The sequence below is a fragment of the Diadema antillarum genome, unplaced genomic scaffold (assembly GCF_040938485.1).
Source record: "Diadema antillarum isolate AM-2024a unplaced genomic scaffold, OU_Dant_1.0 seq00000876_RagTag, whole genome shotgun sequence".
NCBI classification, from domain to species: Eukaryota; Metazoa; Echinodermata; class Echinoidea; order Diadematoida; family Diadematidae; genus Diadema; species Diadema antillarum.
Genome location: NW_027271740.1, coordinates 948,102 through 974,995, shown reverse-complemented (window position 1 = coordinate 974,995; position 26,894 = coordinate 948,102). Strand labels below are relative to the sequence as shown.

The following is a 26,894-nucleotide window of genomic DNA, read 5'->3' as shown; positions in this document are numbered from 1 at the left end:
ACAACACCCCAATTGATTTAGTAAATCTCAGTATGGTACCATGCACTATGCTGTCAGCATTTAAGTCCTTTCTTTAACTTAATTTCAGGAAGAGTACTCCAATATCTTGATGCATATTCAACTTTTTACATCTTGTTTGGGTTTATTCATGGACAAACTTTTTATATTGAGAGACAAAAATGAAAAAATATGAGGTGATAAATATTACATTGTAAGTACTGATTATGACTGGATACCAGAATGCACAGCCCAAAAACAAACATTGCCAAACCAACAAAGAATGGTAGTGTTTATTGTGGATAATAATTCTTTCAACTCTTCTTTTTGAGGTCCTGCAGTGCAGAGAGACTTTGTACAGGAATTACCAAGTTTTATAGGAAAAGGGTTAAGAATCTTGCAGTGATAAAGGAGATTAGTGTAAACATTGTTATTCATATGTTGTATCTCATTCAAAATGTAACATTTGGGTTAACATAGACTCCAGTCTTGTACATATCTGTATACTATTTGCATGGAGGAATATTTGATATTCTGCCGTGAAAAATATGAGCAAGTGGTTATGCTTTTGCCAGAAGAATTAAAAAAAAAAACACACGCACACACTTTTATTCCCACACATAATGCTTCTTTGTATAATCATTTGATTTGCTAAATTAGCTTTGAGATCAAAACAGTCTAGATATACATTGCTATGAATAAATGGGGATCAAATATTTTTTTCCCATTTTGATTGATGAGTGTTACAGCATTTAAAAAGATTAATGATAGCAAAGATGGATATCCTTCTTACTTTTTGTTACTACTTCACAAAAGACCAGACTTGATATTTAAATAATAACAAAATAGGTTATTTCAGATCAATAAAATTCTTGTGTTGAGTTTTGTGCCCAAGTATGTATGCCCATGATTTTTATTATGGCTACTACTGAACACTGATTAATTTATTGCATATTTACGTCAATGTAGGGCAATTTGTCAGTCAGTTGCAAAAAGTAGTGTAACCCTATTTGTGTGCATATTGATTTATAGAGACATTGACTAAGTACTGATGTCTTTGTATGATTTGTATAGTTTTATATGATTTACTGACTTTTGCATGCTGATTGTTCATCTCAATATGTCATCTACTCTTCAGGTTACAGCAATATATGCATTGGTATGTGCAAACTTTGCCTGTACTTTTTGTGCAAAAGTTTGATGTGTGACCTTAATTGTTGCAGTTTTTCATTGGTCAGTGTTCTGCGGTAGTAAAAATGGTGCTATGCTGCACAACGTTTGTGTGTGTAACAAATTGGACATTATTGCTGTGCATCTTCATTGTGCTCATTTGATACAGTTACTTAATTTAAAGTCATGTAAAATCATGATAATGTATGTTATCTTGCTGTCTCGCAATATTTTTACATCATTGAGTCATGTACTTGCACTTTATACAACACCTTCCTAGAATGTAGCTATCCAATTAGTTGATTGCCCATCACATGACATTCAGTTAAAAATACCATTGCACGCTGTGGCTGTCAGCCATGCAATTTTATTGAGCGAAAAATGGATAGCGCATGTGTTCCATTGCACGGCTCTGATGTCACAGTAAACAAAAATTTGCCGCGCGTACTCATCAATTACAAGTGTGCTTGCAAACGTGTACATTTGTCACACATTTTTTTATACAACTTCAACCGATTGGTTATGCGTACATATCTACTTACGTACACGTACGCATACACTTGACGGCTGACTGTAACTGCAGCTGCTCCTTTGCTATTCACAAAAATTGTTGCCATTTCTGTGCTAAACTCAAGAATCTGTGTGGACCACATCTGTTGACGTCGGAGGTGTTGTATAAAACATAGTGTATGGTCTTACACTCTTTACTTGTGCAATAGAACAAGATCTCGCACTCGGTGAAGATGAGGGGCACTATTCAACTCGGCTTCGCCTCGTTGAGTGCCCCTACATGTATATTTCACCTTGTGCGAAATCATGTACCATTGCACTCGTGACCATTCACTATTTGTATACACTGTGTGTTCATCTTTGTAGAAGGGTTTGCTGTGGAGGGAATTCCATTGGTTGAAGTGTCATGATCCTATTCATGTGTCATTTTGTGCTTTGAATTCTTCTACTTTTCATTAAAAAAAAAGAATAGACTCAATAGCATCCAAGGAACCTTCAAGGAGCTTTGTTTAAAGATGTTGTGAAAATTTTGGTATCTACAGCCATGAGAGACATGAGAGTATTAACATTATTTGCAGTGATGTTACTAATATAGTTCTTATCCAAGCCAATCAAGCAAGAAATAAAGCTTATTTCAGTCCTGTAATTCAGGTTTCCATTTGCTGCTCTGGTTTAGTGTTTGCAGTGAAGATCACTGTTCATGGTGTCATTATTCATGTTCTACTTTCTCTGCAGCAATTATATATCCATATGTGACCCGCTACAACAAACGGATCCTAAAGTCGCTGACGGGTGAGCCGAGAAAATCAAGTTTGAAGTCAGATCACCAAAATCTGTCTAAACGTTTGGATTTCTGTTTTAACATAATTTTGTAGTCTAATGTATCTTCTATCATCTGCCAAAATTTCGAAGCTAAATGATCAAAGGAAAGGCCTGAAAATAGCATTTTTCTGGGCCATGATTGGCTCGCCCGTCAGCGACTTTAGGATCCTTTTGTTGTAGCGGGTCACATGTCGTGTTACTTGCGGTCATTAGCGAGTGAAAAGGATAGATTTGAAAATATTTCATTCATATTTTCTTATCTATAGTATTGCAATATTTTTCCTTGGTAGAACCACTGCATATTTCATAATGGTCTCTGCCAGTTAATTTTTTCCCATCAAATCTATTTGAACGTTGCGTGCTGTGGTATAATGCACTGTTCTTATATAAAACACAATCATTAATTCTAGTGTAGATATCAAACAAAGCCTGTCTCTTTGTCACCATGGTAACAGGCTTGCAGACCGTATGGACATCAACAGTCTGCCAGACAGAGTGCTTCTCAATGTTTTCAGCTTGTTGTCACCTGGCGATCTGCTGCAGGTAGAGGGCGTCTGTCACAGGTGGCAATTTCTAGTCTCCCATGAGGAACTGTGGCGTTTCAAGTGCAAGGAGCTAGGTAACTACAATGCATCCTTTTCAAACTTGATCAATCTTTGCTTTGAATCCTTATTGTTATGTGAGACATGCAAGGACAAGTAAACCATCCAATGGCTGTCTTGAACATTTGCTTTTGTACACTGCTATGAAATGTCCCAACATGAAATCTACTGTAAATCATCCAAAAGATCGTTGTAAAGCATTTGATATACAGTCAAACCTGTGTATAGTGGCCACCCAAGGGAGACGAAAAAAGTGGCCATTATATACTGGTGGCCGCTATACACAGGTTATCCAAATTTGTGTGCATTGTTGTATACATCTGTAAGTACTTACGTGTACATGTATGTGTGTACGTATGCATGTGCACGTGTGTTTCATGCATTGAACAATGCCGGTAGCAGTAGCATGTGTACAGTGAAGAAAGCTTAACACTTATGCAGTATTATGACAGAAAGAGTGATGAATGCAGCGGTGGTGATCACTGAACATTGCCCAGGAATGACTGGCACAGCTACAAAGCAGAAAAACACGCTGAATTACTTGTTTGGCTACGGCTCCATTGGGTCTATGGCCACTATAGACAGGTTGAAAATTACCGCAGGAAACAGCAGTTGTGGCCGCTGGTCGCGTTAGGCAGGTGGCCGCTATATACTGGGTCTTTAACAGAGCTTTTCTCTCGGGGGGATTTTTCAGTGGCCGCTGTAGACAGGTGGCCGCTATAGACAGGTGGCTGCTAAAGCAGGTTTGACTGTATGTATCAACTCTTGGAACTAAAGTCATTTCAGGGGGAAGGTTTGTAACAAAGACGGAGCAGGGATTTATTTGGTGTATTGATCATGAATTCCTGAGCACTCTGATCTCACATTTGACCTCCTGCAGGTGTCATGCATAATATCCCAGACCTGGTGCTTCTTGTGGAGTTCTACATGAGTGAGAATACAGTTGACTGGAAGGAGGCATACAGGCAGCTAAGTGAGGTCCTGGCCCAGGGGAGGCCCGAGACTGGTTCCAGATGCAGAAGCAGAGGTAAAGTAGGAGAACTTAGCTTTTGATAGGCTTCTTACCGTAACAGCTTACTATAGCAAACAATATATTGGTGCTATGACTAGATACTGTCCATAGAACGACTTATCCTGTAAGACCGTCACGTTAGGTTAAAGCAGTCGTGGATACTACTCACATTTGGCATTCCACAAAGTATGGCAAAATGACTTCCTTGAGGTATTCTTATGCAGCATTTGAATTGATCTTTAACAGTTAAGTGGGGGACAGTCTGAAACAAAATTTGGTTTATGTTACCTTGCTGCTCTTTACCATCTATAAGAGAAATGTAAACAAATTTAGGTTCTTGCAAAGTGCAGACTTGTTATATGTTGTGTCAGAAAAAGTGCTCATAAGATGTGTTTTAGGGAGAAAGCATACTGAAGTCAAATATTTATACATCAGTGAGAAATTGTCAATAGAAATTGTAAGTACCAATGTTTGTTTGTTTGTTTGTTTGTTTGTTTGTTTGTTTTTTCTCAGTAACAGTCTTCACAATCAGCAGATAAACTGGACTGGATTTACAAATTTAAGAGTTAGGTGACTACTGGAATGCACATTGAAATGTATACTGTAAAACATGATATATTCGCGGCACGAAATTTTCACGAATTGGAGCCGACGGCCTTTTTCGTGGCAAGAAATTTTCGCGAATTGGCTCTTGCGTTCAATGCATATAGTGTAGATAAGAAATTTTGCGTGCATTTCAATTTTGCGAATTTTGGCGCTCGCGAAAATCGCGAAATTAAAATGCACGCGAACATTTCTCGTTTTACAGTAATAAGAATATTGCCATGTTGTGTGTTATCATCTCTACAGACCCATCATACAGCTTCTGGAAGAAGCTTTCAGAACGAATCAACCAGTTGAGGGCCAAGTATTTACCCCCAGCAGAGTCTGACACAGAGTCTTCAGGTAAATATTTCACTCAGCCTCCCCCTTTTCCACTCACACCTCTGTATATGTGACCCTGCATCACAAAAATACAAAAAAGTCATCAGACATTGATTTTTCATTAATGGCAGATTCTGAAAGAGCAAGCTTTATGCTTTAAAATGATGTTTAACTCTTTATGTGCCATTGTGTAAACCCCCTGTGTGCCACATCATTCTGAGACCGCAACATAGTCATGCTCTAGAAAAGCATTCTGTTTTTTCAAAACTATGTAACTTTTATAGATTTCTGTTACCCTGTACATGAAATGAACAGAGTTGTAGAGAAAATGCCAAGCTTTGATTGGATATTACATGACACATCTATAGTTGTTTTTCTTTCAAATGACCTTAAAGGGTGTGTACAGTTCTGGTTGAGGTGAGGATTTAGCTTTTAACGTTTTGTGAGATATTCAGGAACAACTCTATGAGGTGTCAAAGACCATGCAATTCTAAGGGGTATCAAAAGTTTATTTGATGAAAATCGGTTTTGAAATGGCTGAGATATCCAAAAACAAGGTGAAGCAAAGAGATCCTAATAAAAGGCGTGGCCTGTCGCCTTTTATCATTATCACTTTTTTTGATATCTCAGCCATTTGGAAACCAATTTTCATCAAATAAATGTTGAATCCTTCTTAAAATTACATGCTCTTTCATATTTCATAAGAGGTTTCTCATTATCTCACTTAGGAATGTTATAAACCTGAATCCCCACCTCAACCAGTACTGTACAGTCCCTTTAAGCTACGTTATTGTAAAGGCATGATTTTTTTCACACAAAAAGTGACAGAATCTGAAAATTTACTCGCAAATCCAGTATGGAACATCACCTATTAGTCAATCACCTCATAGAATGCTCATAGAATGCAAGCTACATGTGACATAAATGGTATCATGTTTCATTTCATTTCAGTTCATTTCATTTATTTCCACTTTCATAATTGGTTTACAAACTTTGCATTAAAAACAAACAGGCAGACAAACAAACAAACAAAAATACATGGTGTCAAATATGATAGTGGCGGAATCATGGGAAGCACAAAGTAGGCTTATTGAAAATGATCCCTTAAGAAATATTGTGATGTAAATATATGTAATCATTTATAACCATTGGTTTGTAACTGAATTGAAACAAACATGAATACAAAATACGATAAGATTTACAACTTGAATCAATAAAAAAACGGATACGTGTAGATATGTGAAGCGCTTTCATTTTAATTATTGTAGCATTTTGGCAATTTATCGATCGGTTTGAGCGGGGTTGTGCAGGGTTGTGCAGGGTTGAGCAGGGCATGCGTTTTTTTGTTGTGTTGTGATGCAAGGTCACATATAACATTTAATTGTTTGGATTACTTCATGTGAGAATGTGTTTTCCACCATCATATTTCATGATTTACATCATTTGACAAAATTACCCTGTTACACAACAACAATTAATATTAACCTAAAACACATGGGACATCAAGATTATGACTTTATCATGAGATAGACCTAACAGTCACTTATCACACCATCATTTATATAGAATAGAAACCCAATTTTTCACAAATTAGATAGGATATAGAGTAAATAGCACCACCATATTAGTATTTTGATTTTTTTTTTTTGTGGATAAAATAGATTCCTGAATGAATGGTTTCCTTCTTCATTCTTAACCCTATCTTCTCCCCTTACCCTCTACCTACAAATAGTCAATGTCAAAGAAAGGTGATTGTTTCCTGCAACTTAGTGTAGTTTTCTCTTTTTTTTAAGTTGATGTACAAAAACTTACCCCATTTCCCTTTTTTATATTGTAACACTGCTCACTTTACCCTGAAAAAATGCTTCATACAAATGTACATGCTGAACACACAAGTTGGAAATTAACAATGTACTCAATCACACAGAATAAGAATGTTTGGCATACACTTTGGCAAGTCATTTTATCACTGGTTCAATTGATGATAAGAGCCATGCAGAAAGGTTCTGTGAACCTAAGTTTCTGGGATTCAAGGGCACTTTGCTCTAAAGTCTACTACAATGCAACCATCTTTTCTCCCCGACTCTTTCCCCATGCTGCTATAGAGAGCAGTTTTCTTAACTAGTACAATATACTAAGACCTGTGTCCATCGGACATCCTGTGAGCAGCACATGCTATTCTTGTAGTGTGTCAAATTTCTATCGTAATTCTGAGCATTTTTCACTTTTTTATGTCAACCTATAGGAATTTAAGTGCAGTGGCTACAGCTGAAATAGGAACAAGCTAATATACTTTCACTGAAGTATCTGCAATTGATTATAAATAGCTAGTATATTTTAACCCTATTCCCAACGGGGGGCCACTTTGGCCCTCCCCCCTCGTCGTTTCGGGTGATTATTCCACAACGCGTGATGCTCTTGCCGCGACATTTTATGACTTTTTTTTTTCAAGTATTGCGCAACTTTTGAGACCAAATTTGTTGCTCCCGGGCATACCGTTTTGAAGCCACGCCCCTTTGAAAAAAATTCGTCGGCCCAAAAATTGCTCAAAAAGGTGATTTTGTGTACAAATCTAATGTAAATTATGTTTTTGCAATTCATATGAAAATAAATATTTTTACTTTCAATGACTGATAATGATTTGTTTTAGCCTGATTATGCTTTAAAAAGTTTCTGCGACAAATTTTGATGAAAAAAACAAAAACAAAAAGTAAAAAACATAGAAATACATAAGAAATTCAATAAACAAAAAATACATAAGAAATAATTATGAAGCCGAATTTTTGCTTCAATATTATTGTTGAGGATATTGAAAAGAATATGTTCACCAAAAATCAAAAATCTTTTGCATAAATTAGCATAAATTAATTAGTATAAAATACTTGAATTAAAATTTGAAAAATCTAACTACTGTAAACGTGGAAATTTTCGCGGTACATTAATTTTCGCGGATTTCGCGCTACGTTCGGCTATCGCGAATTCAAAAACGCGCGAATATATCTTCGCAATTTTCTATGCACAGTGGCCTGGTGCGCTTCGTCGCTGATACTGCTACGTAGTACAGACATGTTTAAGCATATAGCAGTATCATCGCACGCACCGAGCCCACGGCCGATTGGTGTGCTACATCCCCGCGACTACAGTACTAGTCCTACAGAACATTTATCGAGTACGTCGAGCGCTTGTACTTGCACTCGCACCGCTCGCTGCGTCGCTTATCGTACGCTGGCATCGCTGGATGAAAACAGCGACTGTGTATTAACCCGCTACCGAGCGCGAATTTAAGAACCCGCGAATATGTTTTCGAGCCGCTAAGCGCGAAAAATTAATCGCGCGAAAATATTGACGTCTACAGTATACAGTCTTGTAGATTACATTGGCCTCTACCTTAGTGCAAATTTTCGTGAGGATCGCGCGATCCACGAGATATGTAGGGGGGCCAAAAAGGCCCCCCCCCCGGTGGGATTAGGGTTAAGCGGATGCCTGCCTGTTGCTGTGCACAAGGTTGCATTGTGGTCAAATTCTGTTGTTTAACCAGGTAAAATAGAGGTGGGACTAAGAAATTGAAATATTGTCCAACCTTTGCCCATCCATTTTCTGTCTGTAAATGTATTGAAATTAGTATTCAAATTTACCTATAGATGCTTTTTTATGAATAATTGTTGTTCCATTTGCATCCAAACTTGGGTTAGAGATCTACCTAGAACTTCTCTCTACATTATGACATTTTGGTTTCTCACAATTTATTGCTCTGAAGAAATGTAATGCAAAGGAAACTCAGTTATGTTTCTTTTCTTCAAATATGCAATTCACCACTGACACCTATGCACATTTCCACTTACCACTTTCAATATTTGTTCCATTCTTACATTCTATCTTAAAATGAGCATTCTAGATACAGTGCACTCCCGATGTCATGAACACGGCTATAATGAAAGTCCAGTTTCAACAAAGTAAAAATTCAGGCCGCAACATCATCCATTCTATGTATCTATCATATTTATTTGTTTGGTTATAGTGAAAGAAAAACTGCTGATCCCAAGAACTTCGTTATAACGGGAGTCCACTGTAGGCTGAAGTAGGCAAGGCACAATTTGGAAATTGCTTTTCTGTGAACATAATGTGTTATCTATTTCAAATCATGGCTGCTTTGCATCACTTCATGTTATGTGATTGTCTAAATGTGAGTGTGCAAATCTGTAATGCATTGCTTATTTTCTGTCTATCAAACCTATCATATTATCACTTCTTCTTTCTTCAAATTATTATTATTATCATCTTCATCAAAGAAATATTGGTTTATTCTACAGAGTATTTCACATCAAGTTCCGGAATTTACACGGAAATGTAAATGTAGTGATTATAAAAGAGTAATAATGAATTGTGATATTCATTGCTTGAAATACATTTGTAAGTGCTTCATGAAAGTTACTACTGTTTTGCAACATTTACCCTTAGATGTATTCGCAGTGAAGATCTATCTTCCTCACTCATTTCCTTGTTTCTGTGGCTTTCTCTGTATGTGTTTCCTTCATTCTACACCTGAGAAGTCATATCAGTCACTGAAACAGAATCCACAGTCTCAGATGTAGGTGAGCTGCTGATGTTTGCATGTTGAAGCAAGAAATTCAGCTTTTCATGGTCTCTTTTTCTTTTTCTATTTCTTTGATGGATATAAAGCCTGACGTTTTAATAGGTTTTTTTTTTTCTTTCTTGTGTTCAGATTTGATTTAGTATCAATTTGATGGACTGAAAAGGCTTTATCTGTTAACTGGCACCTTGTGTTTCCAAAGCTTGCAATTTTTTCCTTTTTTTGCCACTTTTATTGCTTCCTATTGTGCATGTTTGAAGCTTTTCATTTTTGTATTTGTTCTTTAAATGCTATTATGGCATGATTCACACAGTTTGTACAGTTTCTTATCTTTCAATGATGATGATATTAAAGTCATGCTACGTTGTATTTCCTCCCTCCAAAACCTCACTTATCATTGTGAACAATGTGTTGTGTGTCTGTCTGTCTTACTGAAACTCTTGTTGTGTATTATGACTGAACTGAATTAAGATCTTTTGAATAAACCTGAAACATGCTGTCATAACATGCTCGCTGTCCATAATCCAGTGGAGCTGAACATTGCTGTGACAGCTGCACGAACGTCCAGTCCTTGCACAGACACACCAAAAGAGGAAGGGGATCAGCCAGATGACCGGTATGTAAACACTCTCAGTGGTGTCTGAGTGTATAAGGGGAAACTTTTATAACTTGTAACTACCAATCAGTATGAATATAATATTTACATTTTTCCTCATATTACAATAATATGGAAAGATTTTATATTGTTCTTTCATAGCAAGCTGTGCGTTGTTACAGGGTCTAGTATATGTTTTATTTTTACATCCTACATCTCCAGGTTTATGTCTACAAGTTTGCATGGTCACTACCTTACAAACACAGTTCAAGATGCAGAGTATTTATTCATCTAGTCTTAGATGTGAATGAATTACCAGCCATAACTGCCAGTTCAGGAAAATTCATTGTTCATGTACATTGTAGCACTGCAGTCAGATAGATGTTGCAATGCAATTCAATCACAAACTCAGTTTGAAGTCGTGTTTCCATGGAGACAGATAACCAGTATAAATCATTTTCTTCCTTGATCTCAGTCAAGAAGCTGGTGAGTCGACCACACCCCCACTCTCATCAGAGAAATCAAGCAGGAGGAAGCAGAGGTTGCAGTCATCCAAGATGGAAGAGATTGCCTTGGACATTCGACCAGAGCTACAAAGAGCTAAGAATCTCTTGGTGAGTTCTCTCATGTTTCCTCACAACTCTTAATCCAACACATGACAGCACATTTCACCAGTCCCAGGACTAGCAACATTCACACATGAACATCAGAGAGATTTTCGTGTGCTACATGCATCTCATAATAGGTAGAAATAATCCCAAATCAAGGATGCTCTTCCATCTTCTTGTCAGGACCTGAAGAGATATCTGATTTTTTTTTCCAGGGGTCCTTCTGCAGAATCAAGGAAACTTGGCAGCTCTGTAGTCCATGTTTCTAATTTCACACTGTTAGCATACCTTGCCAAACTTTCTTGCCTCTTTTCTCTTGTGTGTGGTGTCAGGGGTGTCAGTGTCACTGACCTCACACACAGCAGGCATACCCCCAATGCCTTAAAAGCCCTTGAAGAAGACCGGTAACTCGGTCGAAAGCTCGGGAGAATAAAAGGCTATTATAATGAACATACTGCAACGTCTGCGAGCAGTCATTCCTCTGTCACATCTACATAAAGATAATGCAGCACCCACAACGTACGAGGCCAAGCCCGCTTCACCTTATACTGAAAGAAATTGGACTGAGGTGGACGTTGCTCTCGAGAGCAACGTCCGCCTCAGTCCAATTTTTTTCAGTATATGCTACCCACAATGAGGCACTGCGTACGTTTGGGAAGGGAATTATCTCTCGCACTATTTATATACATATATATATTTCAAGCAAATTATGAAATCCACATTTGCTGAAATATGAGGGAGAGATATGCCTCCGGCGTGAGACTCACACCTCAGTTCCTCATCTCACGCTCACACGCCCAGCATCCATTTCTCACACCTCCAGGTGTGGCAAGGAAAAAAAGTAATTTTCAATCCAGAAGTAAATTATAAAATGTCCTGTTTGCATTTTATTCTCAGAAAACCAGTTATTGATAAAAGCATGAGATTTGGTGCATACCTGTAATGCAATTACATTTACAAAATTGCCTCACAGGTATGCTTCAAATCTCATAATTTTATATCCCAAATTAAACAAATCTCCCTACTGAGGGGAGGCCCTGCCCCCTCCCATGCCCTCCCCCTGCAACTAAAGTTGAGCTAGAGAAGGCTAAATGTTAAGTGGGAGAAAGTACATCTTAAGCGAGAGTGTGAGAATTGGAGATTTTGAGAAAATGACTTCAAAGTGAATCCCTGAGAAAGTTTGTTGTACAAAATATCTCCTTTGCCAACTCAATGAGATTGCAGCACTAACAATTTGACTTACAATGTTTTGGGTTTTTTTTTTTCAGTCATAAGTTAAATGAGTTTCATATTCCTCCAAAAGTCTTTTTCTGTCCAATACACTAACTCCCTGTGGTTCAGAATACCGAATACATTGCACTTCCCTTAAGAAGTATATGGTTTTGACAAAATTCTTGTTACAATGAAGTAGAAATTCAGTTCCCCAAATTATTATCTGTATCTTTTTACATACTTTAGTGTTTGGCTGTAGCAAAATTTCAATATATACTGAAAGAGAATTGCCAGTCCTGAGGTCTTTGTCATAACAGGATTTGCCTGTATTGAAAAAACACAAAATCTCTCATCTGACTATTTCGCTTTTCAAATCATTTTGCATTTTTCATCTTTGATAACCTCTTCAGATAATTAAGTTCTGTAGAGATAGTGATGCTGTATTTTGATTATCATTCTTGATGAGGATATCATATTTGTATAACATTAGCAGCTAAAGCAGAATATCCATTCTGGAGTGAGCATAATTGAAGTTGCCAGTACAGCCTGAAATTTGTATGACTTGTTTTGCTTTAGCAAGAACTTCAATAAAAATGTAGCTTGGGACAACTCAGTAATTGATTTCAACATCTTCCTTGTTTATTACAATATAGATCAAATGACAGAAGTAAGAAACAATGTAAACTTCTGCAGAAAAAGATGTTTGTGAAGATCCAGTCCTGTTTTTGCCCATTTTGTTTCAGAGACTGCAAAAATGACATACCAAATGTGTATTCTTCAAAAGAGAAATGAAGTGTCACCTAGATTTTGAAGAGAGAGGACAGTGTGTTCAGTAGAATTACTATATTTGCCTTTATGTACCACTTGAAAGGGTTTGACACTTCTTTCTGTTTGATGCCTCTAGGAGCCTTCAGTGGATGATGGTCCACTTCATTATGATGGAAAGATCAAACAAGTGAAGAGAGTTCGTAGATTGCAGGTAAGATGAATTCAGCAGAATTAGGATATTAACTACTTGAGAACATATGGCATGCAAAAATATTGCTTGCTTTTATTTCACACTATCTTCTGGTTGCACGAAATGCACGAAAATTTTCACACCGTGAAAATTTCCACTTTTACAGTAATTCTTTGTTTGATGCATGAAACATCACTGATTTTATTGTATTGGAGGTGATTGACAAATTGTCATTCATCAACATAAACAAGCATTTATTTTCTTTCTCTTTTTTTTTTTGCGCAAGAGAATTAATCACTTTGTGACTGTCATTTTTCAATCATCTTTCAAGCTAGCCAAAGTGAATACCCTCATGCACATAAAAGAAAAGTCATACTTTCAGTCAGCTTGAGTACCAAGCAGATGAATAATGATACCCAAAATATACAACAACAACAACAACAACAACAAAGAGAGAAGAGAGAGAAAGATAATTTACAGTGTGAGAATTCAGTGGAATATATGACTTTTATTGTATAATTAGTAAGGTTTTGATTTTCGTACAATCGGTCATCACAGTCCTATACTGATAGGAGTTCTTCCTTTGTCTTAATGGATACCTATAGTTGCCTATCTTCATATGTTTATTATGGTTATTTTATGTGTAGAGCTAAATATTGATACGTGTATTTGCACACTCTTGTTGAAGTCTACTTCAGTTTGTTACAGTGTTAGTCCGTTCCCTTATATTGATTGTTACTAGAGCTTATAGATCATAATTGATTACTCTAAAAGGTTTGGATAGTAAGATGATATTGTACAGCTTCTTGGCTTAATAAATGGGCAGTGTCATAGCCCATCCATATGGAATAGTGAAGCAGTGCTTGATGGATATGAAGCATACAGGTACAATGAGAGTGCAGACTGCGAGGCCAGAGATTGTAGCCGGTTGCTCTCATTGTACATACCAAGGTCATCTTTTCATTCCCTGGCTGACGTCAACACAAGGTCCTGTCTCCCTTCATCATTGTCATTTATGTCTACCAACTTAAAACAAACCTTTTGGGGGCTATTTCAGTATGCTCATGATTAAATCAATTGAGGTATTTCCACACTGCAGGAGGAACTTAGTTAAGTGAATTTTGTGAGGAATATGCCTTTTTTTTTTAATGTGGAAGGGGCAGGGAGTGGAATGGGGTTGTGACTCTTAATGTGGTCTTTTAATTTAGGCTTAAGTTGAAATGAGAGAGTAATGTGTGTTGAGTGACGGAAAATACCGAACCTGTGTAGGGAAGACTAGGGTAAATATGCATTCATTTCATTAAGTAACTTTTCATGAAACCAAAGAATATTTGTGTGTTCTGTTGCTGTGCTTACCAACACATTGCTGGACAAACCTGATACTCTAAACCTGATTTGTGATGTGGGGTTTGGATCCACTGCAAGAATGCGCCCAGGTGTGCTACTGACAGACACCTTTCCCTCTGTGCCAGTCATGTCATTCGACGGTCTCTGCCCACAGATTGACAGTATAATGATACATCCATAAGGCCTGAAAATAGGTCGGCCAAATGCTGTTGGTACCCACCAGCTGCCTCCATTACTAGATGAGATACAAACTCAACTGAACTTCTACATACTGATGAGTGTTAAGTAACTCTCAATATGGCTTCTCCTCCTTCCATCTTGAGAATGCTGTGGGTGTGATGCAAGGCATTCAAGCTCAGTCACCTTCTCCTGTTATTTCCATTTGAATTACTATGTGGAAGAAAGTCCTTCAAGGTTTAGTGTCATTAGATGGAGATACAAATTCAAATGACTTTTTATACGTGTCGATTATTTGATTTGATTTGATTTGATATGATTTATTCACAAAATGCATATACATACATTATTCACAAATATGCACATAGTTTGTACATGAAACATATTACACATTTTGTCTGGATCGTCATAAGCTATGAAAAGCTTGACTGGGACGTCCAGTATGGATAACGTACACAAAGTATGTACATAAACATCATTAAAAAAAAATGTATGACAATGATAATGAAAGACTGTAAAATCCAAACAGCACTCATCATGCTGTCATTGTAATTCACATTCTGACTGAATTGAAGTGAGATGTGGCAGGGCTAAAAGTAGATCATTTAAGTCCTCTCAGCTTTGGTTAAAGGACCGTCCCAATTCACAGACAACCACAAAATGTGGCCGAAACAGGAAAACTTTCTTATACCAGGGAGGTAGGAATCTCACCTCCCTTCTTAGACAACATGTAGGTCAAAATTGCTTTATTGATATACAGAGTACACCTGGAAAATGTCACTCTCTTTATAATAGATTTCATTAATAACTATCATCATGTCTTATTGATTCCAGTGCCAGACAAGCTGCTGGTCCAAAGGATTTATGTACGAAAGTAGATCAAACATAAATACATGACTTTTCAGGTGAAAGATTGATGTGAATGAAAAAAAAAAATAGAAATATGAAATTCTGTTGTTGTGATTGTACTCTTCAAATGTGTTTTGATGAGAGATGCTGACTTCACCATACAAGTTATCTCCCTTACAAGACAAGAGCTACTTCAGAATGACATTTTGACTTTTTTGGAACAACCATTTTGCCCAATAACAGTGTTGCTTGGTGGACATGTAGGAGGTCGACTGTGATACCAAGGTGTGCAATTTGTGTGTACTAATCCACTTCATGGCATGTCTTTTAAATGACTTGAAAGTTTGCATATTAAGTAGGGAATGACCTTTGATATCACTTAAGCAGACTGAGGTTTTCACAGTATAGTGACCTTTGTGTGTAAAAACATTGCTAAAGTGTAATTAAATGATATTTTTTCATCAGGGATGTGGGAATTCATTTTTATGACTGTGATTAGAGTGTTGATTAAACATTTCCATGCGCAGAAAGAAAATGAAGGTGAGTGTGCATTATTCTGTCATTCCTGGCCAACTAGCCAGTCAGTGATTGTAAAACTTCATCAAGCGTCACTCAAAGTGATGGCATGTGACAGGAAGTGGACAACCAAATAACTCATGGTATTTTAATGATGATTTGATGATAGATAAACGATGTGCACCCCTGATTGCTCCGCTACCAATGCCTGATTGTAATTGCAGCTATGTGGAGTGGTGGAAAAATCCCTTCACCCCATTACAAAACCCATCTTGTTGCACTGCCAACTGGAATAGCCATCCCTCTCACTCACTGTAGAGTGACGAGCTTTCAGGATGCACTGACATTGCGCATCCCTCACACAATGCGGAAGGTGATGCGGTAAGACCTTGTCTGTCTCCAAGGTGACGAGTACTCTACCCCAGCAGATGTTTTAGCTGCCATCTATCCACTCCTGACTGGCATTCACTGCACTTTCCTCCTCGTTCTTTGGTGTCCTCAAATATCAATGAAACTCCTACAATGTTTTGCCTGATGTAGTGTCTCTGTTTGGATGTCTTGTTCAGGCTGTTCATGTTTATGAAGGGTCCGTGTTTGCATACATGTTTATGGCATTTGTCAGGATAGCTGTACTCAGACACCAATTGAATTAGATGGTACTAGTTATTGATATTGACAAGCTCATATATTGTGTGCGTAAGGGATGTTCCAACAGAGGGCATTCTGCTGATAGATAGCTGCACAGTGTACATCAAGTGAGATTGCTTTGTCTGTCTTTTAATGTACATTAATCTGCATCTTATCAGAACATTATTTAGTGCTGCTAGGAAAGCAACAACATCAAGACAAATATACTGTATGTTTTATCAATGTGTCATTTCTGCAGTTTGAAGGTTACTATGTTTATCTGTTCATGCACAAAATATGTTCATTCCAGATGCTGTTTAATGATTTAAGGCTGAAACTAAAATAACTAGAAAAGCACTCTGAGAGCGCAGACCTCCGCCAAGTATGCAGCTCATTTCCACCACTGATCTTGTTCATCCATAGAGATATCAGTGATTTCCACCATACATACTTATAGCATTGTGTGCTGCAAGTCGCCCGATTTCCCCATGTATAAGCCTTTGTTACGTCATAAACCCTCAGCTGCACGGCGCGCCTTGCCCTAGCAGAAACTAGAGCACGCACTTTAGTGCGCGCATGCCTTTAGTGCGCGCATGCAAACCTCAAATACGCGCAGCCTGAACTCCCAAGTTCATTGACCCTACCTGCCAAAATATCAAAAATCCTTCATAAATTCCCCCAAAATTTTCGGATCACTACCAAAAGTTAATCGTTTGTTACTTGTGTCATTCTCAACCTTTCCTGCAAGTTTCATCCCAATCCGTTAACTACTTTTTGAATTATTTTGCACACAGACAAACTAACTAACTAACTAACTAACTAACAAACAAACAAACAAACCAACGGTAACGAAAACATAACCTCCTCCCTTGGCGGAGGTAATAATTTTATAGTATAAGTGTGTGCACACATGTATCTGTGCACGAATCAACAGCATAGGAGAATGAATATTTATTCGGAATGAGCTTTTGCATGTCTGTAATACAAAGAAACAAACTCTTATGGAATGAGAGGGTTTAAAGATATATTGACATAAAACTGACACATTTAAATTCAAATAATGTTTGTTTCAAAGGTATACAGTCGAATCCAGAATAAAGTTTAAACCAGTAGGATGAAATGATGCCATCACTGCACTTGTATAGGTTATTAAGTAGATTTGATTCTAATCAACAAGCATTGCTGTTCATAGACATGACTGAGTAAAGACATTTGTTATTAGTTGACATGTCTTGAAGCAAGTCAGAAGGCGATACCTTGCCATGAGGGAGAAATGATCAGTCCTTAGATATCATGGTGGTTGATCTGATGGCTAGTTTTCATATTGTATTGCCTAAATATCTGGTCATTGACCTACTGCGCTGTGGACGACACACAAGTGGGTTTAGTACTGTTTTCACTTTGTCCCACATAGAATGAAGCCTGCAGGGCAGTCCATTACAATGACTATATATACCCATGGTCAAACTACGCAAAACTACACATAGTTTGCTTCCCTATAACTTTCAGAAGTTTGAGCACTCTGTCACACTACGACAAAACTATGCGTAATTTCAGTCATAGGAAACTATGGATACTTTCAGTTTCTCGCAGGAAAAAAAATGTAAACATGCAGCAGCGTACAAAAGAATGCACAATGTGCAGAAACAACGTGAATGGATCTATCATGGTGTCACAAACTACATGAAGTTGCAGTCGAGCGTGGTCACACGGCATAAAACTATACATAGTTTTACAAGAAGTGAGAAACTTGCCTATAGTACATGCAGGAAGTTTTGCCGGTTACTTCTCTAGAAGTTTGCTGTCATTACCCAAACTACACAAAGCAAGATACCTGTGCCCAATGAGACAGTGTGAGAAAGAAAAGCTGTATTTGTGAATTGTAGCTACACGGGTTTGGATGGTAACAACATTGATACCATCTAGCCTCATGGTGAGTGCTATAACATCAGTTGAATACTGATACACAGTACTGATGAGAAATGAGAATGGGATACCATCACTGTCATGCATTTGTTTTAAAAGCCCCACAAAGTTATGAGTAGTAGTATCACAGAAACCACACTGTGACAAAAACAGTTGACTCATACATGCAGATTGCCTTGTTCGCCATCCATAGAAAGTGTCATGCTGAATGGAATAGACAGACCTGCTATCTAAAGCTCTGCTAACACACAGTCATGCTAAGAACATTAAATGATGAACTGCTATCTTTGAGACTCATGTCAGTCAAATTTTCTAGACTCATATGATCTCTGCAGTGACAGCCATTCCTATTTTTTGAAGACTTGTGTTCTGGACATGTACTTTGGCAGTGAAAAAAAAGTATGTGATCGATATTGAAAGAGAGGAAGAGGGAGGGAGGGAGGGATGGGGCAAAGAGGGTAGGTAAGAGAAGGGAGAAATGTGCCTAGTCATTCTGCTACCTTCAGGCCACTTAAAGGGGATGTGGCTATTTATTCATGACTGTTGATTGCAGTAATAAAATTGACAAACTGCTGTCTCCTAGTTTTTGCCTCAACTTTTAGATGGTCTTGTTGAAACCTAGACAAGGGTCAGTTTACTCAGCTACTCTCATTTTTAGTTCCACGGAGTGGTGTTAAGGCTAATAGCTGGAAATGAACATGCATACTCATTCTTCATTAATGACCTTATAGGGATATGGCTAATTGATTGCTTGATATACATGCTTGGCAGATGTTTGGAACAATCAAGTAGCAAGCCAATTAATACTTAATGCCATCACATTATCAGGGTATCAACAATGTATCAGAATGTAAAGCAATACATTTATCTTGCAATTTTTTTGCAAATTCAGTATCACAATTTTAAGTGAAGGAGACAACACAGTATTTTTGTTTTGGTCACAACTATCTGTGTCTTTTGTGTGCATGTGTGTGGGGGGGGGGGGGGGGGGGGTGAGGGGGAGGGGAAGGGTGGCATGGAAGATATTTATCTTACCTGTGCAGTGCATCCATTTCTGTTGCTGTTGTTGAGTGCTGTAAGTAGTAGTGACATCCAAGTCATGTTCTAGTAATGAAGTGTTTGGATGTAATTCAGGAAAGAATCGTTGTGATTTGTCATAGAAGTATTCTCAGATACTACGTGACTTGATTCTTTATTGACCTCTATAATATGATATCAATATTTCATGTCCTGGCAGTGTGAGAGGACAGACTACTTGATATGCTGATTTGCTGGGATGAAAATTTTTACAATTAAAACAATGATGAGTGAACAGATAAAACATGTTCTTGTCAAATGAGGAAAATTACAGCGTCATAACTTCATTATGTTACTCTTCTCATGAGTGTACTATTTCCCTCAACTTCAAACTCTTTAACAATAGGGGATGAGCTTTCAAGTTCAAGCCCTGTGATTAGGCCAAAAAAAAAATTGTTTGTTTGCCCTTAATTGTCAAAACCCAAGAGGGTCGCTAGGTCGTTGTTTTTTTTTTGTTTTTTTTTAATAAATACAGGGTACCCTTTTTTCCATGTCAATGCACTCAAAACTCCAAGGGATTCATTCAAATTTACGTCTTGCCAGGGCCCGGTACGCGAGGCAGAAACACTCACTGACAAACACTTATAATGTTCATCTTTGTTAAATTTTTCAAACAGCTCAAAAAAAAGTACCTTCCAGTGAGATGCTGGCAACTGAACTCCAAACAGTTTTGGTGTCACGACAGCTGGCAACGGATGCTGCAAAAGTAGCCATCTTGGCAGTCGCGCTGGAGCGCTGTGCCGCGGCCGGAACGGTATCTAGCTAGCTAGCGCACTATCTACGCGCATATGCATGCATTGATTGGATTTCGTGCGCATGCGTGCACGCACATGAGCCAAAAAGGTAGCTAGCATGCAATGCATGCTATAAAACTTAGCCTGCGGCCCCGCGCGGCCCGAACACAATTACAACGGGTCGATGAGATGAAAAAAAAACACATTTTTGGACTCTTTTTCATTCTTTCTTTAGCGTAAAATGGATAATTTGGGGTTTAAAACCGTTCACAAATTTGTAGAAGATGTAGAAGATGTGGAAAAATATATACTTCTAAGAGCAAAAAAAAAGAAAAAAAAAGAAAAAAAACGCGACCCGAAATTTCTGTGATTTTCGGTCGGTCGCGAAGGGCAAACAAACCAATTTGGGGGGGGGGGGCCTTAGCCCATGGAGATTCTCCACAACTATAGTCAATATCTATTTTTACCCCTCAGATCTCGTTCACTCATCTAAAGTAATATCCTTCAGTGGAGTTTGTCGATACTTGGTCCAATTAAGTTATCTACAGAGATATTGGCGCACGGGATTAACCAGGATATTCCATTGAGAATATGATGTGGTGAAACAAAGCAGTAAATGAGACAATGTTACCCTTGCTCACAGGGTATAGAAATTTGATTCTCAAGTTCAAGAGTTATCAACTTAGTCTAGTTTATATGAATTAAGGCCATGCTATCATACTGTAATAATGCTGTCAAAATTCCAAATAACTGAAAATCTCAGCCAAATGATCCCACTTCTTGTGTTTCTCATATTGTTGAAAATAAATTTCTGCAGGATTTGTTAATCAAAATGATTATGAAATCATTCAAGAATGAAAATCTATATATAACGTGATAAACTGGATCACAATAATTCTTGATTTTATTCACTTAATGATAGAAAAGTCCCAAGCCTTGAATTAAGTATGGGCTTTTCTGTTTATTGGTTTGATGAAGTAATCGGAAAGGTAGAGTCTCTGTAAGAGCTAGAAACAATCACATCTGAGTGTTGCGATCAATAGACAAGTCATTTAGATTCCAACAATGAATCCTGAGCACATTATTGTTAGATAGTTGTCTGTATGAAAGACAGACTGAAACAAAGGGGTACAGATACATAGTAAAACACACCTGTGAGTTGATAAGAAATGCCAATTGTATCCTTGGTTGTAGCAGCTGACATTGCAACACCAGACTGCCCATTCTTTGGATGTGAATTTGAGAGTTGTATTTCAGTCTCTGAAAGCAACTTGTAATTTCTCACAACCAGCAGGATTTTATGTGAACAGGCCTCAGAAGTGTAGGACAGTTGTTGTAAATGTATAAATGTCACTGTGTTTCCAAGGAGAAAGAAACTGAGAAAGAGAATAACAGTCAGAAGTGAGTAAAGGAGAGACATTCCAGTAGCATGTAGTCATCCATAGAAATCATTGACATCTCAGTCTGGCAGATACATGTATGTGTTGGCTGCTGCATTTTAAAGTGAAGATAAAAATCTAAAAAAGATAGAAGAGAATAGATTGGTTGTGGAAGGAGAAATGCAGTCCAGTGATGATGTTAGTCCAGCAGTAGCTGCTCTGAGCTGCGTGACAGATCACACACATTGTCAATGTCTGTTCCATGTTTGCTGCTCCAGGCAAATATTACATGTGCCAGCTTCCAACCTCCTGAACTCTGGAGGACACTTTCCTCCAGATTTATGGAGCACCTCTGAATGACAAGCGGTAATAGTGCCAAGGCTGCCCCCAAGGTTTAAAAGAGAGAAACAGTTTCTATCACCCAGTTTTGTCAAGAATACAGGAGATATATGAGTGATGGTTGAGGCAGGATTACGAGTAGCCTGATAATTGATGCACTGTGTGAAAGCTGAAATCATATGGCAGCATTGAGTGATGAGGAGGGAACCCTGCCTCTGAATTGCTACCATTTGTGTGGTGATACATGATCTATGCTTCTCAGCAAAACTGTTTGCTATTTAACTTCCAGGGAAAGTGGTCTCAAAATATGAGTGTCACTAGTTGATATATGGATTCATTGAAAGACCAAGGGTATGATACCAGTAGCGCTATTGATGAGTTATTTGATCAACATTGAAACAATGCTCACAGTCACTCTTGTCACATTATTCATTTATTTGTTTGTTAACTCAAACAATATGAAAAGTAACACATATTGCCAGTGCTGCCTCTGTGTATAAGTGAAGATACATGCACAATGAAGAACATAATGGTTTGCGGTTATAAAGTATTAGCAATTTTTGTGATAGTCCTACTCTGTACCATTCCATGCTAACAGGATATTTGCACACCTATCAGACTGAGAAGAGCAATCACTTTGCCCTGTGAATTGGAATGGATTAGAAGCTGGAAAACAGTTCTATTGTTTGATTGTTTTCGGTTGTGGTAATAAGGCTATTGTGCACCCCTTGTCTGAGGCCTACTTGTATTTTGTTGTTTTGGGTTATTGTTTGCCTTGTGTGTGTATTCTTTTTTTTTTTTTTTTTTTTTTTTTTTGGGGGGGGGGGGTTAGACTGTAAAAACCAGGGAAATTTAGCTGTCGATTCTAGGTATTCCCTGATGATCCTACCTTACTAGGCAGCTTGAACTCTAGATCCCTGCCACCCGCTGTCTCTCTTTCCTCTGCCCAACGTCAAAGTATCACTCAGGGAATTGGACTATCCAGGTCCAATTTCCTGGTTGGGGGGAGAATGTCAAGCTGGCCACATGGCCTAGCTAACAATAAATCAGCCAACATATTTGCTAGTCTGTAAATCCTGCCTTGACTGAATTGATTTCTCACAATACAATATCAAAAGCCTTTTCCTTTTAAGATTTAATTGATACAGCATTTCGAGGACATGTTTGTTATTGATTATAGGCAATCACTGTCTAATAGAGGAAATGAAACAGTTCTAAAAGACCACTTTTTAGGTTTATTTGTTGAAAAAATATGCATGGAAAATGTTGATTTTTACATTGTTGTCTTGATTTTATTATTATTTTTTTTAACTTAGGAATCAGTCTTTCATGAGCATTGTGGAGTGCATCAAACATGATTGTGGGAGAGCATACAGCAAATATCCAGACAAAGTTGTAGCATTATATGAACATTATTGTCTTTGTTCTCACTCCTTTTTCTTTTCTTTTTTTTTTTCTGCTAAACTTTGGAGTGAATTCATGGTATGTGCCACAGTATGATGTATCCCATCTTGTCAGGATGTGCATATCAGTGTGTAAAGGCCCTGTCACATCAGAGCGTACTGAGCTAACGAATAATGGTAAACAAATTAGAAAATTTGAAAATGCATTCGCATCTGTGCTAGTGCCGGAATAGTTCATAGCTTCTTTGATGTTCTTTGCTGGAGCCTACTGTATAATTTCTACATATAGCTAATGGAATCAAAGAATTGTGAGCAGTTGCATGTAGTTTTACCAAGCTTGAGATCACAAGAGTTTTTGCATTGTCATGGTCATTCTGTGTTACTTGACATCTATGCTTAATGTGCCTGGCATACAATGTAGGCATGTTGTGTGCCCCGACGCTCAGCTGTATTTGCTATGGCATACAACCTCTTCCCACGAAGTGATAAATCAATCTTTTTTGCAGGGTTGAATGAACCTGATGATGCATAAATCAACCATTTGCTGTGTATATTTTAGGTCAAAAGAAAGACAAATAGAAGTCATGATGTTTTCAATGACGGAGTAGAGCTTAGAGACATTTCCTGGCTGTTCCCAGGCTGTTTATGACTTCAAGGAATGCCAGTGCGCAGCGTACTATTGTTTGAAGTTCTCTACCCCTCCCTTTTCTGGCACTCTGTCTTTTATAGAAATGTTTGTCAAGTTAATGTTTTTTCTAATTCATCATGAAGTAAATTTTGCTTCAAGAGACTGAAATACATTAGTTGTTCGCAAATGGTCCTTGTTTGTAGGGTCTTGTTCGTTCATCATTCATAGGGAAGGGGAGAAAAAGGAGCGATTGAAAAGAAGGGAACTTGAAAGAAAGCTGTGAGACAAACAGATACTACAGATAGCGCAAAGCAGTAAGAGCAAAACTTCCTTCTTAAATACTGCAGCAAAACGGGAAAATTACCAATACAAAACTAAGCACAACACACTTTAATACAAACAGCTGACTTGTAAATCAAGGGAAAGGATGAAGGGAAGTAAAGAGAGAAAGCTTACCAAAACAGGTATGAAAAAGGATGGAAGAGAGACATAGATCATTCAAGATTTCATCAGCGAAGTGCTTGCGGAATAAAAATATTAGTGTCAATAATATTGTGGCTTAGATTATATGCACTGCTTATGGACTTTTCATGGGGCTAGCAGGGTGAGATCAACGTCTTAGCAGGTTAATCGCTTGAAAATTAATTCCTATAGGTTGTTCACTGACTCATGTGTCAGTGGTAGTAAAACAAGCAGCAAGTACTGACTGATGTTGCCTTTGGAAGTAGAGCGATGCGCCGATGTGCCTGTGCCACTACTAGAGCCGAATCAAACTTTCAGTGCCAAAAGTCAGATGTGCCTTATGCATGAGAAAATAATGGTTTAAGTTTATGTTATTGTTCTGTCTTCAATTCCTTATCCCATTTGACATCACAATCAGTTGACAATTAAAGAAATCCCAAATGCAGTCAACATTGCTTGGGTGTAAAAATAAATGACTGTCCCTCTGAAGTTCTCCCTGTGACAGTATTAACCTGAAGTGTGGAAAGCAAAGTGAATGATGGCCAAACTTCTGTCTACTATTCACTATAATTTGACACTTGAATGTGGCATTACAGAATTTTGGCAAAAATATCTCGACGTTGGATGTTGGCTTGCGGTGAGAAAGAGGCGGGTGATGAGTTCAGTGACAGTGTCTAATCCCTGTGCTTAGTGAGTGACTGTCACTAGCAGGAGGTAAGGGCTGTAGCTGGGCTGGCTAGTCAAGGTCATCTGTGGCCACTACATCACTTTATATTAGTAACCAAAGTATGGCTCAAACCTTTCCATCTCATCTCTTGTGCTAGAGCTTGTGTCTAGATAATGCAAATACTCCAGTCATTAGATGTAGGGGAGAGAGATATGTCTCATTTTATGAGGAATAGTATTATTCACATATCAATATTGTCACAAGAAATATTCAGAGTGCATGGTGAGACCTCATCATGTGGTGTAAACAATCAAACAACTTTTAGTTTTCCTCCTGAAGGGAGAATTTCATTGGAGGTGTCTTTGTTATTGTGTGTCAGTAATTAGGACTCAATCTTTTTTTCTACATATAATTTTTTTCCACTGTATCTGTCGGAAAAGAATGCTTCCCTATTTAAAATGCATGATCTGACTTTCCCTTGTGCTCCGTGTGCTAGTATGTCTCTAGCATTCTCAAGGTATGTGTCAAGACCCTATACAATGGTTGGTTTTGTGTGTCACAGGATTATGAATTCCATGAAAAATGTGACACATAAATCTCACCTCCTACAGTCACCACTGTGTTTGGCTCACACCTGTGAGTCGTTTTATGGCATTTGTCAGCGGGAAAGAGAAATTTCATGATGAGTATGCTATCAGTATTTTCATGTAGATAAACTTGGATGCCATACTGTGTATCTTCAAAGGTCGATATTTCTGTGTACTTCCCCATCCCACACATGATAGAAAGAGTTAGAGCCATATTTATAAGCCAGTTCGTAATTAGCTCATGGGCACGTTGCTACAAATGACCTTTCTTTTTTCTCAATTGGTTAGGCACTTTAATTGTTTTCAAAGAGACATTCATACCGGGATGCTTACCAGACGTAACAATTTATTCATGGAATTCATGTTCAAATAATAAATGAGCTTGCATAGACCAGGTGACCAGAATGGTCCGTCAATCAGCCATCCGGGAAGCATCCATTTCATTGTTTTGCTTTGAATGCATTAAAAAACCGACTTTATTCATATTGCCAAATACCAGGTTTGCTGTCAGGTGGATGTATTGGCAAGCAACATTTACAAGGATGACATGAATAATCATTATATGACAGATGCTTATCTCAGTGAATTTAAAAACCAACGTGCCTCTTGGTACAAATGACCTTTTTCTGCTCATGCGCAAAGTGGAACTACGAACTGGCTTATTAGAATGGCTATCTTAGAATTAGACAGAAATAGTTTCATTTGAAAAATGCTAGATACAATCATCTCAGATTACGGAGATCATAGAACTTTCCTTTATTTCTTTCAGTGTTTACAATATATACATTTAGAAAATGTAATGAAGCATAATGTTATTAATTTGTACATTTCTACTACTAAATACTGATTAATTCAGTGCTTACCTAGATCGATGTAGGGCAATTTGTCAATCAGTTGCAATCTGAAACTATGACCCCGTTTACAGTGCGGGGCTGGGACACGGTTGGGCCGCGGCCGAGCCCGCCTTCTTTTCAGTGTAAACACACAAAAGGCCAAATGCGGAGCCAAAATTGGCCGCGCATTTGGCCACGCTCTGGAGGTGGTCTCGGCCTTTTCTCAGTGTAAACGCAAACTGGGCCAAATGCGCGGCCAATTTTAGCCTGGCTTCCAGACCCTCTGCCCGTATTATTTCGCTATTCAGGATATTAACCCCCTCAACGTCGAAAACTAGTATA

The 26,894-nt window shown here is 38.0% G+C and overlaps 1 protein-coding gene across 1 annotated transcript in view; it reads left to right on the top strand.

Moving 5' to 3' along the window:
- The window catches only part of LOC139740734 (uncharacterized), a 94,647-nt gene that overhangs the window by 15,527 nt on the left and 52,226 nt on the right, over window positions 1-26,894 (top strand). The window contains exons 5-11 of the mRNA XM_071651302.1: window positions 1,136-1,156; window positions 2,955-3,118; window positions 3,982-4,128; window positions 4,963-5,058; window positions 10,157-10,244; window positions 10,699-10,837; window positions 12,948-13,022. Coding sequence (XP_071507403.1) covers window positions 1,136-1,156; window positions 2,955-3,118; window positions 3,982-4,128; window positions 4,963-5,058; window positions 10,157-10,244; window positions 10,699-10,837; window positions 12,948-13,022 — 730 coding nt within the window. The remainder of the gene's footprint in view (window positions 1-1,135; window positions 1,157-2,954; window positions 3,119-3,981; window positions 4,129-4,962; window positions 5,059-10,156; window positions 10,245-10,698; window positions 10,838-12,947; window positions 13,023-26,894) is intronic.